This window comes from Homarus americanus, unplaced genomic scaffold (genome assembly GCF_018991925.1).
Source record: "Homarus americanus isolate GMGI-L3 unplaced genomic scaffold, GMGI_Hamer_2.0 scaffold31037, whole genome shotgun sequence".
In the NCBI taxonomy this organism is placed as follows: domain Eukaryota; kingdom Metazoa; phylum Arthropoda; class Malacostraca; order Decapoda; family Nephropidae; genus Homarus; species Homarus americanus.
Genome location: NW_024722227.1, coordinates 521,711 through 546,755, shown reverse-complemented (window position 1 = coordinate 546,755; position 25,045 = coordinate 521,711). Strand labels below are relative to the sequence as shown.

Below are 25,045 nucleotides of genomic sequence, written 5' to 3'. Positions count from 1 at the left end.
TTCCTTCCTTCCCTGCATTCTTTCCTCCACCTCCCCTACCTCTACAGCCACCCCCCACACAAGCACCTCACAGCTACACAACACACACTGAAAAATGACCAATACTTTTCATATTTTATCTCTTACCAATAACTTCTATTGTCATCTACCTACCGTTCTGTATTCTAAGTATGTTTTCACTTTCTTTATAATTTTCCCCAAAGACATTATCACCACCATCATCACCATTACCACCACCATCATCACCATCATCATCACCATTACCACCACCATCATTATCTCCATCATCACCACCACCATCACCACCATCATCATCATCACCATCACCACCACCATCATCACCACCACCATCACCATCATCACCATCATCACCATCACCACCACCATCACCATCGTCATCTCTTGTCGTTATTTATTTTTAATATTTTTTCTTCTTCGTCTCTTACACTTAAATATTTGTTTCCAATAAAATAACACGGCCAAATCTCTCTCTCTCTCTCTCTCTCTCTCTCTCTCTCTCTCTCTCTCTCTCCTTATTCCTTCTAGATGTCTCTCTCTTCTCTTCTCTTTCATCGCTATGTGTTTTCCTACCTCTTTCAGTTCCTCGTTGCACTTTCTACATCTTTATCACGTGTCTCTCCCTTATTCCTCCCATTCTTCGCTTTCCTTATCTCATGTTCCTTTATTCCTCCTTATCTTCTTTTCTCTCTTATTATCTTCACGACGTTTCCTTCCTCCTTCCCTTTTGTTTTTCCTTCATCTTTATCAAGTTTTCTCGCTGTCTATTATTTTCCTTCTTTACTACTTGTTCTTCCTCCTCCTCTCCCTCCCTCAGTCTTATTCTTTTTCTCCTTCCTTTCTCCCTCCTTCCCTTCGTACTTCTCCTCTTCCTTGTCCTCCCCCTACCCTGTTACTCCTCCTCTATACTCTTCCTTGTCCTCCTACTCCTCTTTATTGTCCTCCTCTCCTCTCCTCCTCCTCCTCACGACGGTATTATTCCTCCTCTTTCCTCCACAAAATATCGTAGTTGTGTATTATCTCTCTGTCCTTTCTTATCAAACCTTTTCTCTTGTCTCCTGTTCTTTCTCTTCCTGCCTCCGGTCTCGTGTTTGTTTACGTTTTGCCTATTTAAACAGGGTCTATAGAGCTGGAGTCTGTCAGTAATTTATTTATTTTTTTCCCAGGTCGTCCGTATTAGCATTTTGTCTCATTCTGCTGTAGTATTGTACCTTGATATCTCACTGTTTCCTATTTCTCATCTCTTCTCTCTGTCTATTGCCTACCTCCCTCTAATCCCTCATACGCCTTCAGGGATTCACTCTCCCTCTTCCCCTCCCCCCCTACACAGCTCCTACCTACAGTGAGGAGAAATGGTCCCGTGATGTGAGAGAAGGTGTAGGATGCCTCCCCGCGTTATTGGCAAATATCGATGCCGCCAAGTGAGACACGAAGCGCCTTTGTTTACACCCGTTGAGTTACCGACTACTCATTTTCAACGCCGCCTCGAGCAGGTCCAAGATGAGCGATAATTCTTGACTTTTTACCTCGATTTAATTCCAGTAAAGGTGTGAGCGTTAGTGATAAAGAGATTAACGTTTTATCTGTCAGACTAATGAGTTAAATGATGTTGTCTTGATAAAGGAATTTGTTGTGTACTGTAAAATAAATCATCAGTTTATTCCTGCTTTTTGGGACACTGTATATTAGGCCGGATTGGTTAATTTTATACTATGATCAGATTTAATTAATATTACCGTAACACCAGATTTAGTTAATGTTACAGAATGGTCAGATTATATTCTCTTCAGTAAGATAAACCATAAAACACAGTGCGTCACCCCAACAGAGCGTCACCCCAACAGAGCGTCACCCCAACAGAGGGTTACCCCAACAGAGCGTCACCCCAACAGAGCGTCACCCCAACAGAGCGTCACCCCAACAGAGGGTTACCCCAACAGAGCGTCACCCCAACAGAGCGTCACCCCAACTGAGCCCACCCCAACAGAGCGTCACCCCAACAGAGCGTCACCCAAAGCGTCACCCCAACAGAGCGTCACCCCAACAGAGCGTCACCCCAACAGAGCGTCATTCACAACAGAGGGTCACCCCAACAGAGCGTCACCCCAACAGAGCGTCACCCTAACAGAGCGTCACCCTAACTGAGCGTCACCCCCAACAGAGCGTCACCCCAACTGAGCGTCACCCAACAGAGCGTCACCCTAACTGAGCGTCACCCCAACAGAGCGTCACCCCAACAGAGGGTTGAGCGTCACCCCAACAGCGACTGAGCGTCACCCCAACAGAGCGTCACCCCAACAGAGCGCAACAGAGCGTCACCCCAACGTCACCCCCAACAGAGCGTCACCCCAACAGAGCGTCACCCCAACAGAGCGTCACCCCAACAGAGCGTCACCCCAACAGAGCGTCACCCCAACAGAGCGTCACCCCAACAGAGCGTCACCCCAACAGAGCGTCACCCCAACAGAGCGTCACCCCAACAGAGCGTCAACAGGGTTCACAACAGAGCGTCACCCCAACAGAGCCAGAGAGTCACCCCAACAGAGCGTCACCCCAACAGAGCGTCACCCAACAGAGCGTCACCCCAACAGAGCGTCACAGAGCGTCACAACAGAGCGTCACCCCAACAGAGGGCAGAGGGTCACCCCAACAGAGCGTCACCCCCAACAGAGGTCACCCCAACAGAGCGTCACCAACAGAGGGTCACCCCAACAGAGCGTCAACAGACGTCCCCAACAGAGTCACCCCAACGTCACCCCAACAGAGCGTCACCCCAACAGGGTCACCCCAACAGAGCGTCACCGCAGGCGTCACCCAACGGTCACCCCAACAGAGCGTCACCCCAACAGAGCGTCACCCCAACAGAGCGTCACCCCAACAGAGCGTCACCCTAACTGAGCGTCACCCCAACAGAGCGTCACCCCAACAGAGCGTCACCCCAACAGGAGCGTCACCCCCAACTCACCCCAACAGAGCGTCACCCCAACAGAGCGTCACCCCAACAGAGCGTCACCCCAACAGAGCGTCACCCCAACATTTAATAAGGAGACTTCTAGAGGCGAGGAAGACAATATGACTCAAAGATGAACACATTGTCCTCCTTTGAATCTCTATCTCGTTGTTCCTTTGTCCTCTGTTTTCGTCTCATGAACCCCGGGACGAGACACATCTTGGGTACGGCCAGGGAAAAGGGCGAACCCGTAGGCGAACCCGTAGCCGAACCCGGAGCCGAACCCGAAGCCGAACCCGAAGCCGAACCCGAAGCCGAACCCGAAGCCGAACCCGGAGCCGAACCCGAAGCCGAACCCGAAGCCGAACCCGAAGCCGATCTAGAACATGTGAGATGATGATGAAAATTAAGGAAGTTTAAGTTAAGTTAACCTAACCTACCCACAGTAACTTACCTAACGTAACCTTAATATAACCTAATCTAACACTAACCTAACCTAACCAAATTAACCTAACATCTAACCTACCGAACAGAACAGTCTTTGAAAGTGATCTTAGAATAGGTTAGCTAAATGTATGTGTTTGTGTATGCTTCCTGTCTGCCTGTTACAAGTCTCTCACACATTAAGCATATTCCCTTTGTCCCCCCCAAAAAATCTTTAATGTCAAGAATACTGAGTAGGCAAGATGCTGTTTTGTGTGTGTGTGTGTGTGTGTGTGTGTGTGTGTGTGTGTGTGTGTGTTACTGCGTCTCTCCGTCTCTCTGTCTGCCTGTCTGTCTAACTCTATGGGATCAAAAGAGGTAGATACCACTTGAACTTTCATCCCTCAGTTTAAACACGAGTAACAAATAAACTCAGGCGTTAGAGTTATGCACAAAAAGTATTTCCTAAGACACTTGAACTTTTGGTACGTGTCTAAGTACCAGTTCAGAGGTTCATAGTTACCAGGACACACACACACACACACACACACACACACACACACACACACACACACACACACACACACACACACACACAGTACAGTGGCAAACTTTTAAACCCTCTGATGTGAAGCCTTAAAATATACTCGTACTCGTATATACATAAGCCAAAGGCCAACACAAAATCTCTGCTTAAAAAAATATATAAATGTTTGGTAAAAATCGCTTCCCCTTTGAATCTTTTAGTGGAGAAGGGCTGAGTAAACGTTCTAAATGAGTACCACCACACCACACCACACCACAATATACACTACACTACACCATCATTAGTACTTCACATCAACGCAGTACAAAACCGTATTATTGGCCAGGTAATACAACGAGCAATAATTAAATATTGACAGGTAAATCCAGACATGTTGGAAGTGTAGGCAAAGAGGATTATGTTCTCTCCTCCTCTCTCTCCCCTCCCATCTCTATCCCCCTCCTCTCTCTCTCTCTCTCTCTTCCTTCCTTCCTCCCTCCCCTCTCTTCCTCTTATCTCTCTCCCCTGACGCCAGAACTGAGGAAGAGGTACAACTTCTCCCTAACGTCCAAAGGTAAAAAATAATCGAGGTATAAAAAATAAAGAATAATAATCATGTTATTTATCCTGTGTCGATTGGGAAAAAAACATATATCTTTCTCTCCCACCCTTTCTCCCTTTCTTCCTCCCATCCTCCCTTTCTTCTCTTTCACCCTTTCTTCCTCCCTTTCTTCTTCCTTTGCACGCTTTCTTCCAACCCCCTTACCTCTTCTTCCTCCCCTTTACCCATTCTTTCACCCTGTCTTCCTTCCCTCTCTCTCTCTCCCTCCCTGTCTCATCTTCCACCACAGGTAAGCCCTCCACACCTGTTCTAATCCCCACCTTTCCTATGTTACCTGCGACACAGCCATCAACTCACCTGGACTCCCCACTGAGAACACGATGTTCTAACCTAACCCAACCTAACCTAACCTTACCTAACTCCTGTGGTGTTTTTATAACCCGGTGTGGCAGAGACTCTTACAAACCACACTTGGGAAATTAACTTAGAGCTTCTATATAAACACACTTGGTTGAGAATTACTCTTAAAGGTTCTCAAGTCGATCTTCTTATTTATTTTTCCACCTCTTCTTCACACACACACACACACACACACACACACACACACACACACACACACACACACACACACACACACACACACACACACACACACACACACACACACACACACACACACACACACACATCAACACTGAATAGACAAGACCAACCAATCCCCTTCAACTACCCGATCACCTAACAGCACTGAGTATTGGATCCTATGACCAAATCCTTTTAAAAAAGAGATTGGTTGAGTTGTAGAAAGACTCAGAGCGAAATACTTAACCTCAGAATACGCAGTGAATTGACCTGAGATGCTGAGATTGACTTGGTATACAGCATGTGTGAGTGTGAGGGGGTATGAGGGGCATGAGGGGGTATGAGGCATGAGGGGGTAGGAGGAGCATGAGGGGTATGAGGGAGGGAGGGGAAGGAGGGAGTATGAGGGGGTAAGGAGGGGTGTATGAGGGGGTAGTGAGGGGTATGAGGGGGTATGAGGGGTATGAGGGGGGTATGAGGGGTAAGTGAGGGGGTATGAGGGGGTATGAGGGGGGGGGGGGTAAGGAGGGGGTGAGGGGGTATGAGGGGGTATTTTTCCTTGTATGTTTCGCCATTTTCCTGTCGTCATTATTAACACCTATCTCTTTTCTTCATTCACGAAAGGAGGTGAAAGGTAAAGTAAGAGAGATAGAGATAGAGAGAGGAGGAGAATGAGAGAGATAGAGAGGAGGAGAATGAGAGATAAAGAGAATAGAGAGAATTAGATACAGTAACTCAATATATATATATAAAGATAAACAGACAGACATGCAGATAGGTAGATACGAATGATAAGTAGACAGAAATATATAGATAAAGAGAAAGACAGATACAGGCAGACTGACAGACAGAGTAGACAATTAAATTTACAAAAGCTTAAAAGAAACTGATGGAGAGAACAATTATCTCATTTGAGCTATTGAGAGAAATTATGAGCAAGATGTATTTTGAGATGTGAGTGTGTGAGAGAGAGAGAGATATTATGTATAGAGAAGGATGTGAGTTATCGATATTGACAGCCATTGTTGAGATATCACAGGGAGGGAGGGAGGGAGGAGGAGGGAGAGAGAGGGAGGGAGGGAGGAGGGAGGGAGAGAGGGAGGAGATATCACAAGGGAGAGAGGGTGAGTTATCGTGAAGGTGTTGGAGGAGGTGGAAGAACAAGAGGAGGAAGATGAGGAAGAGTTAGAGAAAGAGGAGGAGGAAGAGGAAGAAGGGGTAAAAGGAAGAAGACTGAGAGAGAGAGAGAGAGAGAGAGAAGGAAATATATTCCACCTTCAGTATTTCCTCCTGGCAACATATCACAGCCTGACGATGACACAGTGTGAATGAGGATCACTTTGCCTCCCCTCACTCTCCCCTCTCCCCCCTCACTTCTCCCCTCACCCCCCATCTCTCTCCCCTCACCCCCTCCCCCCTCTATCTTCCTCACAATCTTGACAAAATAATCTAAGCCAGAAAATAGGACTGCCAACACACATCCCACTGAGATAAGAAGCAATAGTTGACGATTTTATTTTATACTGGAGAAAAAAAAATAGAAAAAATTGAAAAACCAGAATTGATTGAATAAATTTAAGTACCTAGATTTATTTTTTGTTTAGTGTTAAAGAATAAAAATATATATGAATAAATCTTTTTTTTTACTTATTCTTGACAATGTTGGGAAAGTTGGACGAAACTCAAGTTTATTAAGTTTATTGAAAGTTAAAAAAGTTTGTTTAAGATAAAGGTGAGGATTTGCCCTTAAGGTTCCTCCTACCCCTTTGTCCTTCCCTTCTCTCCCCTCCCCTCCTTACCTCCTTCTCTCATTCCCTCCCTCTCTTCTCTCCCTCCCTCCCCCCTTTCCATTCCTGCCAACCTCCTTTCCACACCTGCAAGACGTTCTATATTAAGACTCCAGAATCAGATCCCACCAGGTTAGGTTAGGTTAGGTTAGGTTAGGTCGTTATTCAATCAAAATATTTAGTAAATCACCCAATCTGAATCTGTATTCGAATCTGGATCCATAACGCAGAACCTAAACGCCTACACCCCCTTTCTTCCCGACCCCCAAGTTTATGTCTCACCTCCCATCCCTTCCCCCCTGCTCATGTCTCATCCCTCCTGCCCCTCCTCCCTCCCCGTTCATGTCTCACCAGCCCTGTGAGCCAACAAGGTGGGCTATTGTTTCTCTCCACGCTTTAAAATGCTTCATTGCTTGACGTCAGCGAGAACACAAAAGACATTGACGTGTTATGAAGGAAAGTAACGCCGACCTCCTCTTTCTTACCTGCAAAAATATGCTTGGTAATAACCTCTAGAGTACAATGACTTATGACTTTGAGTACAATGACTTAAGGCCTTGAGTACAATGACGTAAGACCTTGAGTACAATGACGTAAGCCTTAAGTTATTGTACTCCCTTATTGATAATGAAACAGTTTATTTAGCTGGAAAAACACAGATACAGAGTGGATAATAATAACAATATTAACATGGCTGAGCCAGTTGAGAACCTGAGCTGCACCTGATATATACTATACATTTATCTCAAGGAAGTATTATGTAACATTTAGTATCATCTGGAATAGTACAATAGCATGGTGGTAATAACACGTTACCGCGGTTATCACTTCAATATTTATTTATTTTAATTACATTATAAGTATATACCTATCTTACAGTGGAGTTGATATACATTAATATGATAAGGGAGGGAAGCAGTACAAGATGGGCTGCATTATGACTGTACTCAAGGGAATAAAGCCACTGTACTTAAGTGGTTGGGATCATACTCCAGGGATGTACAGCGTGTGAGAGTGTGTGTGGGTGAGATGTGTGTGTGTGTGAGAGTGTGTGAGTGTGTGTGAGTGTGTGTGGGTGAGATGTGTGTAGGTGTGTGTGTATGTGTGTGTATCTTGGACCAACTCACACAGCAACTAGCAATAACCAAACGTAAATAAAAACGAAAAATTGTTCCTAAATGCCTCAGCGTCACCAAGATACCTTATATTACTCCGCCACCAAAGACAGATTTACCTCACAGCAAAACGAGAAATAGAGAGAAAAATATTTTGTACATTCAGGCGACTTGTGGTATTCGTGTGGTGGTTTATGTGGTATTAGTGGTTTATGTGGTATTAGTGGTATAAATGTGGTGGTTTATGTGGTATAAGTGTGGTGGTTTATGTGGGTTGGAGAGTTTTCATGTTCTCTGAGTGTTTCAATATTCTTCTTGACCTTCGGTGTTTACCTTTGGGTCTTTTCAGGTCAAGTCATGTCCTGTCAGGTCATGTTAAGTTATATTAGGTTAGGTTAGGTTAGGTTAGGTTAGGTCAGGTCAGGTCAGGTCAGCACTAAGAAGTATATCTCTACATTTAGCACCAAACATTTAGCACCAAACATTTAGCACCAAACATTTAGCACCGAACATTTAACCATCAATGTATTAATTAAACACCTTGAATCCATTGCAAAAACCAACCCACACATACACTCGCCCACCACCTAGCTCGCCCACCACCCAGCTCGCCCACCACCCAGCTCGCCTCCACATACTCAATTATCTCATCTGTAAAAAAGATTGTAAATATAAATTGTACCTTACATGTTAATTAATATACCGTGGTGTCAGCTGAGGGATAAATGTGGTGTAAATGTTGTAAATTGTAGCGTAAATGATGTAAATAAAAGCGTGAGTTTAGTGTGGCTAGGAGGGGGGGGCAGAGGGGCGGGAAGGAGGAGGCAGAGGGGGGGCAAGGGAGGAATAAGAGAGAGGAGGAGGGAAGGGAGAGGGAGGGAAGGGGAGAGGGAGGGAAGGGAGAGGGGAGGGAAAGGGAGAGGGAGGGAGAGGAGGGAGGGGAAAGGAGAGGAGAGAGAGAGGTGGGGAGACTGTATTAATGAGCCTGTCAAAAAAATAAATAAATAATGTAATCATGGTAAGTGGTGGTCAGGGGTGGTCAGGGGAGGTGGACTGGGGAGGTAGGCAGGGGGAGGTAGGTCAGGGGGAGTTAGTGGGTCAGGGAGGTGGCTCAAGGGGTGGTGGTCAGGGGGAGTAGTGGCTGGGAGTTAGTGGTCAGGGGAGGGGGGTCAGGGGGAGTTAGTGGTCAGGGGAAGTTAGTGGTCAGGGGGGGGAGTTAGTGTCAGGGAGGTGGGGAGTAGTGGTCAGGGGAGAATTAGTGGTCAGGGGAGTGGGTCAGGGGAAAGCAGGTCAGGGGAGTTAGTGGTCAGGGGAGCAGGTCAGGGAGCAGTGGTCAGGGGAGGTCAGGGGTGGCTGGGGGAAAGCAGGTCAGGGTCAGGGGGTCAGGGTCAGGAGGAGGTGGTCAGGAGGTGGTGGTCAGGGGAGGTGGTGGTCAGGAGGAGGGTAGTGGTTGTGGGGAGAAAGGTGTGGTCAGGGGAGGAGGTGGTCAGAGGTAGTGGTAGGGGAGTTAGTATCAGGGGAGGAGGTCAGTTATCTCAGAGACCCTCAATTTACATGGAGCTATAACCCCTGATAAAGTTCCTTATTATCCCAGGACTGAGCCAGGAGCCGCAAGAAGACATATTATTATTATTATTATTACATATATATTATTATGTCTGTTACCTCTGCCTCCTAATTAGTAATAATAATAATAATAATAATAATAATAATAATAATAATAATAATAATAATAATAATAATAATAATAACACACACACACACACACACACACACACACACACACACACACACACACACACACACACACACACACACACACACACACACACACACACACACACACACACACACACACACACACACACACACACACACACACCAGTACTTCACCCCACGAAACACCTGACACAAGTGACGTCATCATCAGGGAAAGTAATCAAAGGGTGACTTCAGGTGAGCCGTGATGGAGCTAATGAGAGACTCGAACAGGTAAACTTTTCTCCAACTCACCTGTTCAATATTCAATCCCATTGTTCCCTTCGTATTTACCTGTCCAGTTAATTTCCTTCGTACACCTGTTATTAATTTGTTTATACACCTGTTGATTATTATTGTCATTTACCTGGAGATTAAAATATTTCAGGTAACTCTGACTTGCGGAACTACTTTGCCACACCCGTCACTCTCCATCACTGTCACTCATCTACCGCCACTCTCCGTCACTCAGATAGTGTCATCTCTCACCCGTAGCTGTAAATCAGTCCCCTGTCACTCTCTCACCGTCTCCCACCATCCTTTATCACCCACCACCCATCCCCCACCACCCATCACCCATCCCCCTTTATCACCACCCTCCCCACCACCCACCACCCATCCCCTTTATCACCCACCCTCCCCCACCCATCACCCATCCCCCTTTATCATCCACCACCCTTCCCCACCATCACCCATCACCCACCACCCTTCACCCACTATCACCACAGACTACCCCCATCCCATTACCCATCACTTAAATCCTATAATACGTTATCATCGTACTCAAAGGGTCAAGTCATCGTACTCAAAGGGGTCAATGAACTAATTAAAGGTAAGTAATCCCACGTCAGGTAACACACTTTCCGGTTTAAACAATTTTCTTGCAAACTTTAAAACAAAACTCGTAAAATAAAAAAAATAAAACTATCAAATCCACAAAACATAAAGACCGAGATTGTAATGAGTTTTTCTTTTAATTGGGGTATGCAATAACACGTGATTTATGGCCAATTAAACAATTATTGCACAGTCTGTAATGCCATCATCTAGTTATTTTTTGGTGTGTGTGTGTGTGTGTGTGTGTGTGTCCTCTCCTCCTCCTCCCCGTTATCTTCTTCTCTTCACCCTCTTCCTCCTTCTACCTCTCTTTCCCTCTCCCTCCATTCCTCTGTCCACCTCTCTCACCTACCCTTCCTCCACCTCCCTTCCACCAATCTCAAGGACAACACGAAGTAGATAAAAACAAAACGAAAAAAAACGTGAAATACTAAATAAAAATTCTGTCGAGCATGAAGGGCTGCAATCCATCGGCTGCACAAGTCTTCTGCAATGATCTGGGCTGTGACATGATTTTACAGTCCCTTTCCATTCCCCTCCCTTTCCCTTCCTTCTCCTACCTTCCCTTTCTATACTTTCCTTCTATTTCCCTTTATTCCACCCTTTCTTTCCTCTCCCCTCCTTTTTCTTCTCCTTCCTTCCCTTCCTTTTCCTCCCCACCCTCTCCATTTCCTTTCCTTCCCATCCCCTCCCTTTCCTTCACTTTCCTCTTCTCCTTCTTTGCTTCCCTCTCCCTTCATCAACACTCTCTCTCTCTCTTCCTTCGTTCCTCTCCCTCTCCCACTAGCCAACCCTCTCATTCATCACCCTCCCTCTCCCTCCCCTCTCCCTCCCCCTCACCCCACCCTCCCTCTCCCTGCCTCTCCCTCCCTCTCTCTTTCTTCAGCCAGCAGGTAAATGAGATGTGCTGCGGAAGTTCGACCATTATCCCGCCTCAGAGATGAAAAGTTATAACACAAACATGATAAAAAATGGACGAAAAAGCTTCATTCACGAGCAAAACTTTGAAGCATTTTTTAAAAAGTATCCAACCAAATTATTTCCCCTGATAATTCGACCAAACGTTCCGATAACTCCGTGGAACGTTTTTTTTATATTTTGTTTGTTTTCTTCATTAACGTTTAATACCGTATGAGGTTAGGTTAGAGAAACGTTTAATTATATACAAGTGTGGACTACTAATACCTACCTGTGTTTAATGCCTTCTCCTATATCACCTTCTCTACCTCTTTCTACTCCTACTCCTTCTTCTCCACCTCCTCCTCCATCTCCCTCTCCTACTCATCTACCACCTCCACCTCCACCTCCTCCTCCTCCTCCAACACTGACACCTTCGCTAAAAAAATGTCGTTTCACTCGAGGGTTTTGTCATGTGGAAGACAGAGGACGTGGAGTTTCATCTTTAAGAAGTACTGAAGAGATTTTTTTATCCTTTCAAGACACGACACAGCGGGAGCTAAATGCGGGACACACACACACACACACACACACACACACACACACACACACACACACACACACACACACACACACACACACACACACACACACACACACACACACACACACACACACACACACACACACACACACACACACACACACACACACACACACACACACACACACACACACACACACACACACACACACACACACACACACACACACACACACACACACACACACACACACACACACACACACACACACACACACACACACACACACACACACACACACACACACACACACACACACACACACACACACACACACACACACACACACACACACACACACACACACACACACACACACACACACACACACACACACACACACACACACACACACACACACACACACACACACACACACACACACTGGACACACACACACACACACACACACACACACACACACACACACACACACACACACACACACACACACACACACACACACACACACACACACACACACACACACACACACACACACACACACACACACACACACACACACACACACACACACACACACACACACACACACACACACACACACCTGGACGACTTTTTTTTTTAAATTTGGAGTTGGATTTTTCTTTTTGTTTTACTCACGAGTTATTTATGTTGAGGTGTTATTCATTTAGTTACTCACGCCGGCGGGTTACTCACAATAACTAGACCATGTAAACAAAGCAATCAGCATCGTGTGCACCTAACTATTTATATACCTGTTCTACTTCTATACTTATTGCTACCACAACTTCATAGTAAGGAACACAAACATTCATACGTGACAAAGATTCACCTTCAATATCAACAAGTATTAAGTTATGTGTCAGATATATTTCAATTTTTATTCAACTTGAGGTACATTTTTTTTCTCATACTGTACTGTACCTGTAATGTATAATTCTGTATTTGTATTTCTGTAATAATACACTAATTGAGAATTACTAAACCTGTATCTGTATTTGTCGTATATTTACATCTGTGTATATATTTGCGTGAAAATATCCGCATCTGAGACTTATACTATGATATCACCTCGAACCCTCTTCCCTCGGGTATGGGAAGAGAGCAGGTGCAGCCAGTCAGTCAGTCACTGAGCCAGGCAGGAGGGGAAAATCGTGAGAAAGTCTAGTCCTGGCCTGCAGTCCAGTGATGTTAACAATAAACAAAAACTGAGTTAAAGTCCATTGTAATTTTATCTAATACCTTCAGTAAATATTAATAAAATAACTAATTCTATTCTATACAACTCTATCATAAGTTTATCTAATGCTCCATATATAACTTAACAAACCTCTAACCTAACCTTATATCTGCAACACAAACTGAATACAATTTGTTAGATCATCAAATATTCACAAAAATGGAAATGAATGACATTTTGCAGGATTCTGATAACACATTCGTATCTAATATTGACAATAATTATTTAGAGTTCCGGAATAATCAGAGATACAACTTAAAGAGATCCAGACCTACTAAGACCACCCCCCCCATGCGCTCCTCTCAGCCCCAGACCTCCATAAGACATCCTGGTGTAAAGGTGTGGAACAACTTGCACCCTCCCGTCCCAGTAATCAGATGATATTAAAGGTTATCTAATAATACCTTGAGATAAATGTACAGTACCGTGGTTTTCACCTGGCTCTCACCTAGTTCTCACCTGGCTCTTACCTGGCTGTCACCTGGCTCTCACCTGGCTCTCACCTGGCTCAACCATGTCAATACTGGACGAGTCTTACGAGGAATCGCTCTCTAACACTTTAGTTGAAGGTGAGACGACATCTTCCCTACACCACCTGAGGAAACAGTCCAGGTGAACGTACCTCTGGGAGCACTAACCTGGAGTCTCCACCTGAGGCAACTTGATGGTATTATACGAGTCACTTGACAGAACTTACCTTTAACTTTCACCAAGCTGAACCACCATCACCAAGCTGGGGTGGGGGGGGGGGGCCACTACCCACCTGCATGATCCTAAGGATGAGGGTCATCTCGTTAAAGTTGTACTCCATTGAGAACTGGATCTGGCCCACATTCTCGGTAGGCTCCGAGGTGTCGATGTACATATCCACCAGGCTGAGCGACCGGTTCTGGAAGAACGCCATCTGTGGGGACAACACCAGGTTACCATCTGTCTCCTCACTGCCAGCTGGGACGGCGGAAAACACTCCACCAGTCCGCCAGCTGGGAGGAATGAAACAACACAACAATAGAGTTTGGTGAAGGAGATTAGAGTGGATATTGATTGTCTCACGTAGTTGGTTCCTCTTGCCCCGGGCGTGGTAGCCGTAGTTACCCACACAGAGACAACAGCCGAGAGGAACAACTCAACGTTTCCCGCCACTCCTGTCCTCCTCTCGTGCTCAGAGCTACAGTGGCACAAACACCAACTTGTTCCTCCAGTATCATACCTGTAGGTAACCTGTGTCTACCGCCCACCCGAGGCAACATTCTTAATACTTCATTCAACATTTACCTTTAGTTTATTACGAAATACCCTGAAATTTATATCTTAATTCGCCAACTTTTAATAACCATACGTTGAGTTATCGACGGGACAAGCGAGACGGCGTGACGTAACCTGATTTAAGGGAAGGTGTTCACGACCTCAGTTCTCTGGCAACAACAGCCGCGGTGACCAGAGGAAAAACTCGACTAAGACATGAGTTTAATTGAAGTTTGAAGTACCTCGTGTGGTGGTGACGGTCCAACTAAACCAATTACTGCTCTGGGCTGCTAGGTTAATCTGTTCCTGGTGCTGCCTGACTCTACCTTTACCTGCCTGACTCTACCTTTACCTGCCTGACTCTACCTTTACCTGCCCGACTCTACTTTACCTGCCTGACTCGACCTTTACCTGACTGACTCTACCTTTACCTGCCTGACTCGACCTTTACCTGCCTGACTCTACCTTTACCTGACTGACTCTGCCTTTACCTACCTGACTCGACCTTTACCTGCCTGACTCTACCTTTACCTGGCTGACTCTACTCTACCAGCCTGACTCTACCTTACCTGGCCAACTCTCCCTGTGTAGCCTTACTTGGCCATACCTACCCGGCCACCTCATACCTGACCACCCCATATCTGGCCACCTCATAACCTGGCCAATTACTACCTGGCCATCCATCCCTTTCGCCTTGATGAACCTCAAAACTTTTTATAATTTGTATGAGTTTTTCCCGTCCACCTCCTCCCGTCCCCTCCTTCCTACTCCTTCCCCTCCTCCTCCCCCCCCTCCCTCTCTCCCCTTCCTCGACGTGGGTCCACTACCTTCCATCCTCCCTCCATCTCCCCGTCTCTTCCCATTCGAGTTGCTCTCTCTCTCTCTCTCTCTCTCTCCCCCTTACCTATGTATCACTAGTGGTCTCTGCCTCTAGCTCCTGTTACCTGTACGACCACCCCCACCTGCCTTACCAACTACACACCTTCATTTAATTACAGAGTAAGGTACAAAATCCCTCGCCACCACACAGCTTAGTACTTCCGAGATTAAATAAGCGAGATTTTTTAACCCTCCCAAAGGGTTAATAGTTTAATCCATCGTCCTTAAAGGGTTAAAAACTTAATCCATCGTCCTTAAAGGGTTAAAAACTTAATCCATCGTCCTTAAAGGGTTAAAACTTAATCCATCGTCCTTAAAGGGTTAGTCTACCCATCATTCAGCGGTGCAGTGTTGTGTACAGTACATAACCAAACACTCGTGCGGGCAACACAGGGAGGAAGTGATGTACTAAACATGTGCTGTACACTTCCCTTTGGACACCATGTACTACCTCACACATTACTCAGACCCAAAACAAGATCTCTGTCACATCATTCAATTATAACTCTCTCTCCCTCTACCTATGCTGACACGATCTTCCTAACAGTGTGTATAATAATTCGAACGATTGTAATCTAATCTACAACAGCGATGGATTATATTACTTAAAAGATCATTAACGAAGAAGATAATCACTGGTATTCGATTTTTTTTTCTCATGTTTACAACGGGTCTGGATGGTAGTGAAAGATTCTACTCAGTACTCAAGCCTGACACAGGTGAGAGGGGGTTAAAGGACTCGTGGTGTTCAGCAGCTGAGTACAAACTGAGCCTAGGATGTAGTCAACTCCCAACACTGAGTGGTGATGGTGGTGGTGGGAGAGGGGGGGGGGGTGAAATGATGGTCAGGTTTCACGGATTTTTTTCAGGCTCCTAATGAGATGTAAATTAATTGTCAATCATATTTAGGCTTCGATAATAAATAACTTGTTGCTGATTGATATTTACTTCTGCTTGTAATTACCCTGATAGCTAATGACTTCTAAATTGTTGTTAAATTGTTGTTGTAGCCACGGCGATGACTATGAGGTGTACACATACTAACTTTCTTCTCATCTACAACAATTTCTACACATCTCTACTTTAACGCATCAATTCTACGATATATATAGCTAAATATCTAAGTTATAATAGTTACCTAGGTGTAACTATCTCAGGGTTAAGACTAAATTCTGCCATTGGGTACAGTACATTGTTGCCTCTGGTGCCGTATCGTGTACGTGAGAACAAATAACTCTTTTAAAAACTTTGACAACAAACACAATTATAATGACAAAAATATATTATGTATTTTCCTTATTATCTTTTAACTTAAAATAACTAGAAAATTTTAAATGAGTTATTTTATATAATATTTAAGTTAATATAATTGAAGATATTACCCATGATATATAGTGTTATATAATATACTGACACATTTTGTAGATACAAAAAATTACTTTCCACTTTAATATATTTGTTAATTATAAAATACATAATGTACAATACAATGTAGAAGAAGACTTTACTTGTAACACCTACAGAATATCGATACACAATGTAGCACAGCCACGGGAGAGAGATACAGTATAGTACAGTATATACAGGAGATATTATGTATCAAAGAGCACATGTAGATGCTTCACAGGGAGGCCAGTTGAGACAGACACAGCGTTGTATGCAAACATGGGGGTCATACATGGGGGCATATATGGGGGACCATACAGGGGGTCATACATGGGTCATACATGGGGGCATACATGGGGGTCATACATAGGGGGGCATACATGGGGCATACATGGGGTCATACATGGGGTCATACATGGGGTCATACATGGGGGGGGGTCATACATGGGGGTCATACATGGGACCATACATGGGGACCATACATGGGGGACCATGTGGGGGGTCATACATGGGGGGTCATACATGGGGTCATACATGGGGGGTCATACATGGGGGGTCATACATGGGGGACCATACATGGGGACCATACATGGGGGACCATACATGGGAGGTCATGCATGGGGTCATACATGGGGGCATACATGGGGGCATACATGGGGTCATACATGCGGGGTCATACATGGGGGACCATACATGGGGGGGACCATACATGGGGGTCATACATGGGGATCATACTGTACATAGAAGACCATACATATAGGGTCACCACATGTATGATGCACACATACACACTATACACGTGAAGTCACCATATGTAATATTTCCACATATATACTCTACATAAAGGGTCCACATATATGTTAGTTCTTCACATATATGATCCACACATACAGGATCCAAATATGTAAGATCTCCACACAGGGGTAACATCTACACATGAACAGAGCTTCTATACATGTACACTACCCACACATGTACAACACCTCCACACTCAGATTGGATCCTCTCGTGTTCAGGATCCCCACAAACACACATGGGGGGGTGGAGGGGGGGGGAGGGGAGGGGGGAAGAGGCGACGACAAGACATACATGATCAGACATTCAGACAGACATGGCCTACTGCGTTCATGCCTTCAACAACCCTCTATAATGACACCAACATAGACCATAAATAATTGGAATCACTCTTACCATGCAGTTACAGAGAAGGTGTTGTGGTGGTGGTGGTGGTGGTAGTGGTGGTGGTCAGCCAGGTGAATTAATTAATTAGTGGTGGTGGTGGTAGTGGTGGTATGGATGGTGGTGGTGGTGGTGGTGGTGAATTGCAGGGTAATAATTAGTGCAGGTTGTTGGTGGTAATGGTGGTAGTGGTGCAAGTTGGTGAAATTGGTAATGGTGGTAGTGGTTGTGGTGGCATTGGTACGGGTTTGGATGGTGTGTGGTATAGCCATGCGAGCAGTGTTGGTTGTGGTGGTGGTGGTTGTGGACAGGTTAGGTTAGGACAGGTGCGTTGGACGGTGCAGTGGACGGGTGCAAACACGTTCGGTGGACAGGTGCGAGGACAGGTGCGTTGGACAGGTTCGTTGGACAGGTTCGGTGTGACGGGATCGGTGGACAGGTTCGGTGGACAGGTGTTCGTTGGACGGGTTCGGTGGACGGGTTCGGTGGACAGGTTCGGTGGACAGGTTCGGTGGTTGGGTTCGGTGGACAGGATCGGTGGACAGGATCGGTGGACAGGTTCGGTGGACAGGTGCGGTGGACGGGTGCGGTGGACAGGTGCGGTGGACAGGTTCGGGTGGACAGGTTCGTTGGACAGGTTCGGTGGACAGGTTCTGCGTTGGACAGGTGCGTTGGACAGGTGCGTTGGACAGGTGCGTTAGCGGACGGGTGCGTTGGACAGGTGCGTTGGACAGGTTCGTTGGACAGGTTCGTTGGACAGGTTCGGTGGACAGGTTCGGTGGACGGGTTCGGTGGACAGGTGATTGAAGAACTGTGTTAGTAATCTTGGGAAGAAAAATCACCTTGGAGAATAAGGGAGGAGGAGGAGGAGGGAGGAGGAGGGAAGGGAGAGGAGGAGATGAAGTGGGAGGAGGAGAAGAGAAAGGTGGTAGTAAGAAGAAGGGATGAAGAGGAGGACAGCAAGGATAAGGAGAAAGAAGAGAGGAAAGAAAGGGTAAGAGGACAACAAGGGAATAAGAGGGTGTGAGGGGGAAGACAGTGTAAACAATATAAGAGGAAAATGTCTTACTGGTGATATAAGACTGAAGGAAATAGATTATTGGAAATATATCAAACATAAACAAATTAAATAAGTATATATATTTACATGATGTTATTACTACTACATCTAATAATAATAATAATAATAATAATAATAATAATAATAATAATAATAATAATAATAATAATAATAATCACAGCAAACAAACCCTCGATATAACGGACTTTCTTCTCCATATAGTCCGTTATATCGAGGTTTCACTGTAAGGAATTATCAAATGAGGAATAAGAGAAAGACATGATAAAGAAGTAATTACAACACAAAGAGGTAAAGATTGGTAAAATGAGATGAGAGGGATCTTACGAGATTACACGTCACAGAAGAGGGAGATTAGGAGACGATGAAGCCATGGAATAATGATGAGATGAGGAAGATGGTGAGATAAGAAAGGAGAGGTGAGAGGTAGAGATAAGGGACAAGGTAAGATAAGGGATAAGGACTGGTGAGCTTTAGTGGTATCGGTAAGAGTAAAAACACACCAAGATGGAAGGTAACAGAAGAGGAGAGATCCCAAGAAAAAAACTGCAACAAAACAAGGAAGACACAGGGAGGTTCAGAACACAACACTCACAGCCGCACAGAAGCCAGTTGAAGCTACACAGGCACATGGTCGGGGCCCTGGGAGTGTCACAGTAAGGGTAAACACGAGTATAGGGTTAGCTAAGGTTGATGGCTTGGCTAGATAGTTCCCAGGGTCACGTAAGGGTAGTGGTTATTGGTAGTCACAGGGAGCAAGAAGTGTTGGCTGAGGTTTAGGAGAGTGTGGGAGAGGGTGGTAACATGTAATGGAAGATTAAAACTTAAGGAGAAAGGGACTTAGATAATTACAATGAAAATAAGAGAAAGTTCTATGTTGCGAAAGTATTAAAGAGACATTATACGCCCTTCATTATCTCCTCCTCGCCGATAGGAACGACTGCAGCTGCCCCCACGTTCTCTCGTCAAGGAATTAGAATGATAATTAATCGAAGCATTTGGGTCAGGAATTCTGTGTGGGTTTAGTGACTTTAGTCATTACTGAAGTTAGTTTCTGCCTCGAATTGTATCTCAAATATGATATCACAACCACGGGTGATGCTGCATGCTGCTTCACTTAATATACGTTACATCACCAGCATCTGTGGAGGTCAGTGTTGATTCTCCTGTGTGTGTTTACCTCAAGCGAAAAGTTGAAAGTTGGACCCGTTAAGCCTGACGACGACCAGTGTGTGTGTGTGTGTGTGTGTGTGTGTGTGTGTGTATGTAGAGAGACTAATGCTGAGGGTTGGTGGGGAAGTTCAAGTGCTTGGTGAAGGTTGGCGCGACCCGGCGGCACAGAGGACAGCATCAAAGAGCTGTTCACGCCGCCTGTCGAGTCAGGCAGGAAGCTTCCCTCCAGGCATGTTTACGAGGCTGGTTGTGCTCTTGCCAAGCCGCATGAAACGTTTTAAAGTTCCTCGCACTGTTTGTTGATAGAATTAAACGTTCAAAGCGTGTCATCCCGTGTACCGACAGAAATAACCGTTCTGAAGCGTGTCGTCCCGTGTACCGACAGACATAACCGTTCTGAAGCGTGTCGTCCCGTGTACCGACAGACATAACCGTTCTGAAGCGTGTTGTCCTGTGTACCGACAGAAATAACCGTTCTGAAGCGTGTCGTCCCGTGTACCGACAGACATAACCGTTCTGAAGCGTGTTAAGAACATAAGAACATAAGAAAATAAGGAGTCTGCAATAGGCCGGTTGGCCTGTGCATGGCAGCTCCTGTCGAGAGTTACTACCACTCTCTATCATCCATGAATCTATCTAGCCTCCTTTTGAAACTTTCCAGAGTTCCCGCACTTACTACAAAGTTGCTAAGCTTGTTCCACTCGTCCACCACCCTATTTGTGAACCAGTTTCTTCCCTATCTCCTCCTAAACCTAAACTTATCCAACTTGAATCCGTTGCTCGAGTCCTATCCTGCTCGGATATTATAAGAACTTTATCTATATCCCATTGAGTTCCTTTCACCCACTTAAATACTTCTATCATATCTCCCGCACTCTTCGTCTTTCTAGGGAATGCAAGTTAAGTTTCTTTAACCTATCCTGATATGGAAGGTTTCTAAGTCCCGGAATCATTTTTGTCATTCTTCGCTGCACCGTTCTGAAGCGTGCTGTCCCATAACCTACAGAAATAACCGTTCTGAAGCGTGTAGTCCCGTGTACCGACAGACATAACTCCGTTCTGAAGCGTTAGTCGCCCCGTGTACCCGACAGATATAACCGTTCTGAAGCGTGTAGTCCGTGTACCGACATAAATAACCGTTCTGAAGCGTGTCGTCCGTGTACCTGAAATAACCGTTCTGAAGCCTGTCGTCCCGTGTGCAAAGCAGAAATAACCGTTCTGAAGCGTAGTCCGTGTACCGACAGAAATAACCGTTCTGGACAAACGTGTAGTCCCGTGTACCGACGAAGACATATCGTTCTGAAGCGTGTAGTCCCGTAACCGACAGATATAACCGTTCTGAAGTGTAGTCCCGTGTACCGACCCGTGTTGCCACCGACGAACATAACCGTTCTGAAAGCGTGTCGTCCGTGTACCGACAGACCGACAAGACATAACCGTTCTGAAGCGTCGTCGTCCAGTGTACGTGTCGTCCGTGTACCGAAATAACCGTTCTGAAGCGTGTCGTCCCGTGTACCGACAGAATAACCGTTCTGGAACATAAATAACCGTTCTGAAGCCGACAGAAATAACCGTTCTGAAGCCTGTCGCCCCGTCCCGTGTACCAAACAGATATAACCGTTCTGAAGCGTGTCGTCCCGTGTACCGACAGAGACAACCGTTCTGAAATATGTCGTCCGTGTACCGACAGAAATAACCGTTTTCGAGTTAGCTGTTGTGTATATTAATAAAATAGAACGTTTTGAGGTTTATTGTTTTGTTTATATGATTAAAAATGTTAAAGTTTGTTATATTATTTATTGACGAAAATAAAAGAGTTGTGAAGTGCGTCCTCCTTTTTTATAGAAATGTTGTTATGTAGTGACGAATTTAAACATTTTTATAGTTTAGTTTACTGATAAACGTCAACGTTTTATAGTGTATCGTGTTTATTTTGACATAACCAAACGTTTTATGACTACTATTGCACACAATGATGATCACATAAACTTTTAAAGATCCCCATTGTTTTTACAGACTGAGATAAACATTTTACAATTAATTTATCTAAACACAGAAACATTCTAAACATAACAAAAACATTGAGCTTGGTGTTTATGCTCATACATCGGTCTGAGTGACGTCAAGAATGTGTATCCTATGTCTGTTAATATATCAAACATGACCAGTCAAGTCAGGAGAGGCGGTAACAACCTTGACTAAATATTGTGTGCGTGTGCGTGTGTCCATCACCCTGGGGAAATAATACCACCCCCAACGTCTCTTGTCTCTAAACAATGATACTGGTTGTAATTGCTATCGTTAAATACACTGATCTCTGCTGTACCAAATACCCATAGCCACTGTATTGTCCAAACTATTATTATTATTATTATTATTATTATTATCACTATATCTAACTAATAATTAAAACACCCATTAGAATATATTACAATTAAGCAATATTCTCTCCATGTTAATAATGACCCGAAACATTATAACACAAACGAGAAAGGAATTTAATACAAGGGGGAAAAATTAGTTACTCAGAGGAGGAAATACTACAGTGGACTTAATCAAAAGACTCAATACCAAATAATAGGGAATTGATCCCGGTAGACAGATTTGAGAGCCAAGTAGCTGAACCTGTCACAATGTTCTCACCTGTCTTCCTGAGTCTATTGAAGCCTCCCTCATATTATTAATATTATTATTAAAGATCTATAAAATATCCGAAATTGATACGTAAATAATATATAAAATAAATAAACTCGTCATATATCCACTTCATTAATCCACAAAGTTAAGTTTTATTATATTTGTGTTTTTTGTTGTTTTGTGGAAATGTTGAGGTCGGGAAAAATAATATCCACCGAAAAGCCGCTTTGTTGCTGTTTGTTTTAATCCGGCCAGGTAGATAAACAGTAGGAGTAAATTTTTGTGCTTTACATAGGGTTGCTCTATTAGGGTGTGTGTGTGTGTGTGTGTGTGTGTGTGTGTGCCGGCAGGTGGTGAGGTTTGACTGAAGTAAACAGAACAATACTCCAAAAATCCACATATTTAGTCAACATTTCCACACATTTCTGGCAAATATTTACTCCTCATCAACAACAGAAATATTCCTTAAAAAAAAAATATACTTGAAACAATATTTCGGTTATGATTTCAGAGCCATGTGAGATATTCATAAGAATATAATTATAACAGTGAACCATAATAAGATTTATAATTACACAACAAAAGCGAAGTAACACAACAGAGAACAAACATTATCTCACTCCTTCAACTTAGAGAAACTTTCCACAACAATGAAATCACACTCTCATCCGTTTCAGGTTTTACAGATGTGGATTATTAACACATTATCACTATGACTGTATACATCTCTAAGTCTTTATGTATGATGATCACTAAGTGTCATCATCATCATCATCATCATCATCATCATCACCTAAGTTACGGCCGGCAGATGATCTTACGCTAGATAAGTTAAATCGTTCTGAGAAAAAATCATTCCCGGTATTGACGTTTCCTCCTCCTTTACGATCAAGTGTAGTGAGGAGGTCGACGTCACCCCCAGCACCGCCGTACAGGACACTGCTTAATTAGTGCAGCGACTCACAGCTTTAAAAACCTGTATTTTTTTCTCAACCTGCAGCAGGATGGTGTGTGTGTGTGTGTGTGTGTGTGTGTGTGTGTGTGTGTGTGTGTGTGTGTTAGAGGAGAGAACGTATCCCAGATTTACCAAGCTGTAAGTGAAAGAGATGAACGCTGGAACCGGCAGAGAACGTGAAGAGATATGAACGGACTTTAGGAGAAAATGAAAGAGAAATTAGCAAAACAAAATTATGGAGAAAAGGAGAGTGTGTCTTAACAAATAGAAAAAGGTTATATAAAGAAGGGGTCAAGGCCAAACAATACAGAGAATAAATAACAATGGTAATAATGTAGAAGTTTGGGGACAACACAAGTGATGTTTGGAATCCTTGTGTGTGGTGAGAGTCGTCCAGAGAGGATCAGCTGGGTACAGGAAAAGCGTAGCACGAGGCAGAGGTGGAGGGGAGGATACGGCCCACATCTGACACAATACACAAGGAAAGAGGGGGTGAGGGTGTGTGGGGGAAGGGGGAGGGACAAGCACCCTACCAAGCTGGAGTGCCGAGGGGTAAGTTTGGGTGAAGGGAACTGGTTAATGAGGGCAAGCAAGGGGAGGTGGGAAGGGAGCAGTGAGGGGAATTTGTAAAGGATGGCAGGCCAGTGAGGGATTAGCTGATCAGGGGTGAGGTAAGGGTGGAGGAGGGGGTGATTGGTAAGCTGGACTGGGTTGTTAAGGGAACTAGCTGGGGGGAGGATGACATCAGTGGGGGGGGGTCCACGATGACACGCGTTCATCGTGACTGTTGTTGTTAAGACACATTTAAGTTCATCTTTTTTATGTATTAGACCTAAGGGTTTTAGCCACATGAGAACAAGGTTTAAATAACTCCTTTAAACTCACATCAAACTACTAACACACATATAATCCAAAGTATTATTGTAAAAAATAGTAAGTTTAATAAATACAGATAAAAAGTATTCAAGAGGTGAGTGCTCGTCCAAAGAGGAACTTCCAAAAGAGCCGTACTTCATATGGCCGACTCAGCTGGGGTGAGAGTTTAAATAAACACTGTGGCCGCCTTGACAAAATATCAGTTTCACATGCGGTGTTGTGGGCGTGTGGGCTTTGGGTTCAACTAACATTCAATAGTACTCAAAGTTGTGGTATTAGGAGTATATAAACTTTGAGTCAAGACAAAGCCAAGAATTTGCTTAAAACTTGTGCTCAGTTGAGTGGACTGAGA

At 44.5% G+C, this 25,045-nt stretch overlaps 1 protein-coding gene across 1 annotated transcript in view; it reads right to left on the bottom strand.

The window, feature by feature from the left end:
- LOC121862240 (synaptotagmin-7-like) overlaps nt 1-25,045 on the bottom strand; it is an 86,095-nt gene that overhangs the window by 18,044 nt on the left and 43,006 nt on the right. The window contains exon 3 of the mRNA XM_042360331.1: nt 14,049-14,189. Within this exon, the coding sequence (XP_042216265.1) occupies nt 14,049-14,189 (141 nt within the window). The remainder of the gene's footprint in view (nt 1-14,048; nt 14,190-25,045) is intronic.